Below are 6,845 nucleotides of genomic sequence, written 5' to 3'. Positions count from 1 at the left end.
GTTTTTTTTTTTTTTTTTTTTTTTAACATTCTGTCTTCGAAAAACAATGTGTACCCTCTTATTTGGGGGTATGGTATACAAAAAAAATGGTATTCATATTAGGAGGGGCGAATGCACTTACTAGCCCATTCTTTCGAAAGCATGTTAGCCTTGTTATTTCTGCTCTCCTCACCAAAACAAAAGTCTACCTGCTCCCCCAAAGACTTGTGATTTCATACTATTTCAACTGCATTTATCATTTAGGCCCTGATCTTGCACATATTTTTGTGCTTAACTTTCTATCAATAGATATAATGTTAAGTAAGTATGTGAGTTTTTATAGGATTTGGGGCATGAGTCCCTGTTTAAGACTAGTTTATTTTACAGTGGTAATGTTGTTTGTTTGTTTGTTTGAGTTCTGTGTCCTTTGAAACTTATTTGCTATTCACATGCAGCAACTGTATCATTTTTGCCATGTTATGTTTAATTTAAATAAAGAGGGCTGTGTCTCTTGGATATGTTTAGAAGTTCTTTGATTTCATTTGTGAATTTGTAGTACTGCTGTATCAAAGTAGATAAAGCTGGTGACTAACAAACCCAGGACCCTACTCTAATATTTCTAAGCAGCCCCCTCAGTCACCCCCGAGATGGTGGCAGATGTCTTTCAGATTTTGAATACTTACGAAAGGTGTTCAAATACCTGTTCCAGAAAATTATAGAATATCTATAGCAGTTATTCATAACAAATCTACACAAAATGTATTTTATGATATTAAGATTTCTTGAACTCTGAAAAAAATATCAAGTATTGTTCTCCAGTGGATATTGACATTGATTATGGTAGTGATGCACTAATAACCTATGTAGTATAAGCATCCACTAGTTAGAATAGTTGGTATACATCATGAATTTGCAAACAAAAAATTGCAATATTCATTGTATCTTAAAATCAACCTGATTATAATTTATTGGTCTGTGTATTCATAAATAAAAATGGTCTAAAAAATTATTGCAAGTCATAAAAAGTTAATATTTGCCTAGAAATGTGTGGGGAAGAGAACAAATAAATGTTAGCCAAAGAAATAATGATAAAATCAGCATAAAAACTTCATTGCAATTATTAGCATGAAGGTAATAATGGAGAATAGTATTTTTAAAAGTATTGGAAAAGGTCCATTTAAAGGCAGGGAAATGAAGTGGCACAGTGATGAAGAGCTATGAAAACTCCACTTGGAACAATCCTTCTATGACAAAGATGTACATAATAATTTACTGAGTGGCAGGCAAGTCCCACTGAAAACCTGAGGTTTAGCTAATCAGAGAAGCAGGCCTTGAATAAAGTGGTTACAATAGTATTTGTTCCTTACCTGTTTTAACTATTCAGCTGTACTTACAGCAGTTGTTCAGCAGAGGGAGCTTTTAGAATAAGCTGTTGACTGTCTTTGTCTCTAGGGCAGTGAATCTTAAATGAGATATCTTGAGGTACCTTTAAAAAATGCTGTGGGGTGCCACATAAAATTAGCACTGTTAAGTCTGTAAACATGATTTGCAAGATAAACCCAGATATTTCAAAAAGATATCCATAGTTGTGTTTTTTTCTGGGTTCTTTGCAACAGAAAAACTGGTATATTATTTTTCTGTAGGCAAAAAAAGATTAAAACCAAAGTTGCTTGGAGATGTTTTAAAAAAGTAAAAAGCCACACTTTACCAGAAGCAGCAGCGTGTTACTTTAGCCTAGCTCTGCAGTGTTTGTGAAGATTGGGTACTTCAGGAGAGTTTTCTGGCGTTTTTAGTTAAAGCTGATTTAATTAACTATTAGATAAAAGTGCCAAAAAAGCCCCACTGAAGCGCCTGATCTTGACAGATGCTGGGCAAGCCAGGTTGATGTAACACGCTGCCTCTTCTGGGGATGCGTGGCACTTGGCGTTGGAATGTGCCAAGTTTAAATTAAAACGCTGGGATTTTTTGGGTTTTTTTTTTAAGGGTGCACCAATAAAGACTTTTTGGCTGATACGCATGGCCGATTATTAACTAGACATATTGGCCGATAACAATTTGCTTGCTGATATGCAGCCCGGCAGCTTGAAGACTAGCTTCTGGCGGGTAAGTCTGTAGGAGAGAAGAGGTGTGTGGAGGGAGGCACATTGAGGCCCCCCTGTGGTGAGGGAGAGAATGGGGCAGGGGTAGGCACTGCCGAGCCGGGGCAGGGTGGGGTGTGGGACAGAGCTGTGGGCAGCTCATTGGGGGTGGGGAACAGGGAGTTAGGGAGAGGGTGTGGGAGGGGTGGGCAGCTCCCCACTGCTGCATGCACCCCCAGGGGAGGCATGGGGGGCATGTGTGAGCCTGCTCAGGTTCAGGCCTAGGGGCTGTGCTACCCTCTTCCTGGCACGGGGGTCTGGGCTGGGGATGCAGGTGGGGGTGGTGCTTGGAGGGGTGGCTACTGGGGGACTATGGCAAGTTTTGGGGTGGCTATAGCCCACCCTGTAGCCCCTGCTCCCAGTGCTGCTGCAGCCTGCCTTGCCCCCACCTGACCAAGCAAAATCCCAGCCCAGCCCCCCCCCCGCACCAGGGAGAGGCTGGCACAGCTTCTGGCCCTAGTCCTGCAGTGGGCAGCTCACCCTCACCCTGCACAGAAATCCCATTCCTCCCCAAGGGGTGTGTGCAGTGGCTAGGAGCTTCCCCCCAGACTGCTCTGCATCCCCTGGACAAGCTGCCCATGACTCCATCCCACATCCCACTCACCTGCCCTGCCCTGGCTGGGCAGCGCCCACTCCTGCTCCATTCCTTCCCTCACTGTGGGGGCCTCGATCTGCCCCTCCCCACGCCCCTTCTCCCCACAGACTTATCAGCTGGATGCTGGTCTCCAAGTTGCTGGGCCACATTCCTGCCGTGTGGCCACCTGCATGCATGCACATGACATTTATCGGTGACATAATTGGTTACATTGGCCAAAAAAATCTGATTGCTGATAATGTCATTTTTTCTTCTATCACTACTGATCCAATATGGACTGATATATCAGTGCACTGATATATTTTTTTATGTCTGCAAGTCTAAAAAGGTTGAGAACCACTGCCCTAGGGAGCAAGTATTTTGGCTTAGTAAACAATCTTAAGTCTTGGAAATGAGGAACCGCAGTCTAGTCCCAACCCAGTGCACTTTTGGATACAGCTTTGTTCCTATTTCTGATTATGAGTGGGTGGTTTTTTATGGGGAGGGTCAGTTTTTTTAATGCAGTCTTAATAACTCCTTCAGAGAGAGGGAGCCTTTGGTTCTTACCCTTGTTCCCAAATCGGTATATATATTTTATTCAATGGCTATTTAATGTAAACACGTCTAAATAGCTGTGGGAACATAGAGCAGAACCCAGGAACCTCCCGCCCATGGAAGTTCCCGTCTCACTAGATCAAGTTGGGATTCCTCTGGCTTGCTCTCCTTCTGGGTTCACTGATTCCTGTATTACTTTTCACCTAGTGGCCCAGATTTAATGACAAGGATGAGAGTGCCCTCAGTCCTGTCAGGCCTCTACCCTGATGGTTAGGGCATTTTTCTGGTAGTGGGAGATTTGGGTTCAAATCACTGCAAGGTGATTGGAGCCAAGAACCTACATGTCCCATAATTCTTATATTGTTTCTGAAATGAAGTATAGTTAATGCCAGTGTTGGCGTGCATATGTGTGTGTGTGTGTAATATGTATTTGTTGGGGTAGAGGAGCGGGGGTGGAGGTTGATGTGTGTTCAGGCTAAAGCTCAAATTTGCACCTTAGGATTTTATAACACAATGTTGTAATTACTCTGTAGCCACATCCATTGAGCCTAATGTAGTTCTCTTCCTTCCTTCCTTCCTTCTTTCAAGAATCTTTAATGAACATATGTATTTTTCTTAAGAAATGTTATCACATGCATTGAAGCTGTTTGCCATTCATTTCAATGTGATCTGAATCAATTACCAAACTTTTTTGAACTCATAAAATAGTTTAATTTTTTAGTGATTTCAGAACTTCATACTTCTCCCTGTCTCTCTGATTTTTCTTTTCGGTTTTCTTTTCAACATCAATAGAATCAGATGGATGAATTAAAAAGGCAGGAGATGCTTTTATGAGTTAGTTGACTAGCACTCAAAACAATCTTGTTTGGGGATGAAAGGAATAATGTAGTGGAAAACTGCAAAATACATGTGCTTTGTATTGTGGCATAAGCAATCACCAGGGAGTGGCAAGAACTAAAATATCTGACTAATTAAGAAGCCACATGACTTGAGTTGTTACCACCTTAGAAATGTTTAATTCAGACTAATGTATTATACGATGATCTTGTACAAGCCACCATGGTGAGGGAATAAGTAACAAGCCCAGCTGTTTTTCCTAGTAGTAAGAAATCTTTTGTAGGGCTGATTCTGGAATATAGGTTTAATCAGTTTAATGATTAATGTTATGTTTACCTTTAAGTGTTGAGGTGAAAAAGATGAATTGGAAAGTTATTCCATGAAACTGAATATGTTTTTTCCAGGTTTTAAATAACAGTAAACCCTTCCCTTCTAGGAAGGGAAAACTAATGCTGTGGTATTATTTTAATTAGCTCTTCAGGTGCTGGGAATGTAGCAGACCGTGTCTTGGCTCAGTTGTTAACGGAAATAGATGGGATAGAACAGCTAAAAGACGTGACAATTTTGGCAGCTACAAACCGACCGGATATGATAGACAAGGTAAGAATAAATGCACTGTGGTATACTCTGGGTCTCTTGTGAAAACCGTCTTCTGGAATAATTTAATTCTATTTCAATGTTTATTCTCTAAATAGTTCTCTAACCAATTTTTTTAGTTAAGGGAAGAAATTTCAAAACAAAGACAAAAGAGGAAAGGATTATGTCCGTTTCCTTTTTAGTTACTTGAAGTTCAGTAAAAACAAAAATGGTTTGCAATATCTTTAAGTATCAGTTTGCTGAAAAATTCTCTCTTAAATCAAATTCACTAAATTTGTGCAGTGACATGTCTGGTGAGCCACTTGTCTGTTTTGTTCTTACTGTACTTGCTTATGAAGGAGTGTACTAGGAAAAATATTTTTCAGATGATGTTTTCTGAATTTTCTTGAAAGTTTGTAAATATTTTATGATAATTTTAACCTTTTAAAAGTACTTATAGGAAGTTTTACCCCCTTTTTTTGCAAGATTTATATGGAGGATACATAGAAACAGCACTGTCACCAGTTAGTTCATAAATATGAAGCACTGAGAAAAAAGCTCAGGGCTTCAACTCCAGAAATACAATTGTTTTCCACTTGAGCCATAGAAGACTCTGCATTGGTGTTTACTCTTATACTTTGCATGCAGATAGAAAATAGTAAAACTGGTTGGGAATTTTTCATTAAAAACAAAACAATTAAATGAAAAATGTATTTTCTCCCAAAATAGGGTTTTCCACAAGAAATTTCAATCATTAATCTGTGTCTACCTGAGCCGGTTCAGTGTGTCATGGTATTTGTAGTTCAGGTATCTGGTATGCCTCTATTCTCCTCTATTGGCCAGGCTTGCTGGCTAGCTTCTCATGACATACCAAAGTCCTCCTGGCTTATTTTCTGCAAAAACTTCCACTAATATAGTTTTCCACCCCCATTTTGAACAGAAGCATATATTTTGAAATATGTTAGTATCTTCTGAGACAGACATTCTAGTTAATAGGAGCCAGCCATCAAACCCAACAGGCAGTTGGGACCTGTAGTAATGTAGCCAGTAAGGCTTTTGTTAGTAGCATACTGAGACTGGTGCTGTGTACACACATTCAAATAATCAGGGAGAATTCTCCTGGGTTTGTTCCCCTGGTAGTAAAAATTAACTAAACAAACATTTGAATGCAAAGTCCTCAAAGAGAAGAGAGATTACACTGCTGATGCTGTGCAGTGAGGTGGGGTCCCTGTGCACATATCTCAGTGTACTGTGCAAGCTCCCTCAATCTGCTAGGCAACAGATGGCGGCCTTGCTTGGAGTCAGCCTGTGTCTCCCTGGAGCACAATGTGGAGATTGTGAAGGGACATGTTTTGCTCCCTTCTGGAGAAGCAGAATCCAGCAAGGGATGTGCTGTCTCTTTGTAGGGGGAAATATGTTAGAGGTCTGTATTCCCTTGTGAGAGAAGCCATGGTATGTACAGAGTTTTGCTCAATTTGAGGCATGTTCTGTTCCCTGATTGGTTGGAGTAGTAGAGTCCAGCCCAAGTGATACATTGTCTCCTTGAGGGGGAGAAGGGGAGAGAAGGGAACAAAATACCCTGGAATGCTGCAAGGTTGTTCTGTGGCTTCTTTCAGAAGGGTTACTTGTGCAAACATTCACTCTCCCAGAGAAACTCTTTTGGAAGTAATTTAACCCTGGTTATTCCCAGGTTATTTTTTCCCTGGAACAGCCGTTTTTGCTTTGGGAGAAAAAGTCTGAACATCTGTATTAGAGGTGCACCGATATATTGGTGCCATATTGGATTGGCAATGATAAAAGGAAAATTAACTATTGGCTATCAGCTTTTTTTGGCTAGTGTAGCTGATAATGTCACCAATAAATATAGTATGTCTTCTGGCTGTGGGACCCCTGGACACTGCATACATGCACATGGCCAGGAATACAGCTGGGCAGTGTGGAGAGCAGCATCCTGCAGATAAGTCTGTGGAAGGGTAGAAGCAGGGAGGGGAGGGCAGATCAAGGCCTCTGCAGTGAGGGAGGGGCTGGGGTTGGGGACAATGCCCAGCCAGGGCAGTGAATTGAGGTGGGAAGCAGGTCAGAGCTGTAGACAGCTTGTCCAAGGGGCATGGAGAGCGGAGGCCTGCCTCCGTGCCGCTTTGCACACCCCCAGGGAAGACCTGGGGGCATATGCCTCCCCCCCCCCC

General features: G+C 41.5%; 1 protein-coding gene across 1 annotated transcript in view; it reads left to right on the top strand.

Moving 5' to 3' along the window:
- Positions 1–6,845, top strand: part of SPATA5 (spermatogenesis associated 5) — a 395,498-nt gene that overhangs the window by 137,758 nt on the left and 250,895 nt on the right. The window contains exon 14 of the mRNA XM_019522055.1: positions 4,557–4,683. Coding sequence (XP_019377600.1) covers positions 4,557–4,683 — 127 coding nt within the window. The remainder of the gene's footprint in view (positions 1–4,556; positions 4,684–6,845) is intronic.

This window comes from Gavialis gangeticus, unplaced genomic scaffold (genome assembly GCF_001723915.1).
Source record: "Gavialis gangeticus isolate Ggan-Ray unplaced genomic scaffold, GavGan_comp1, whole genome shotgun sequence".
Classification (NCBI taxonomy): domain Eukaryota; kingdom Metazoa; phylum Chordata; order Crocodylia; family Gavialidae; genus Gavialis; species Gavialis gangeticus.
Note: the sequence above shows the minus strand (reverse complement) of the source record. Positions and strands in the feature narration are given on the sequence as shown.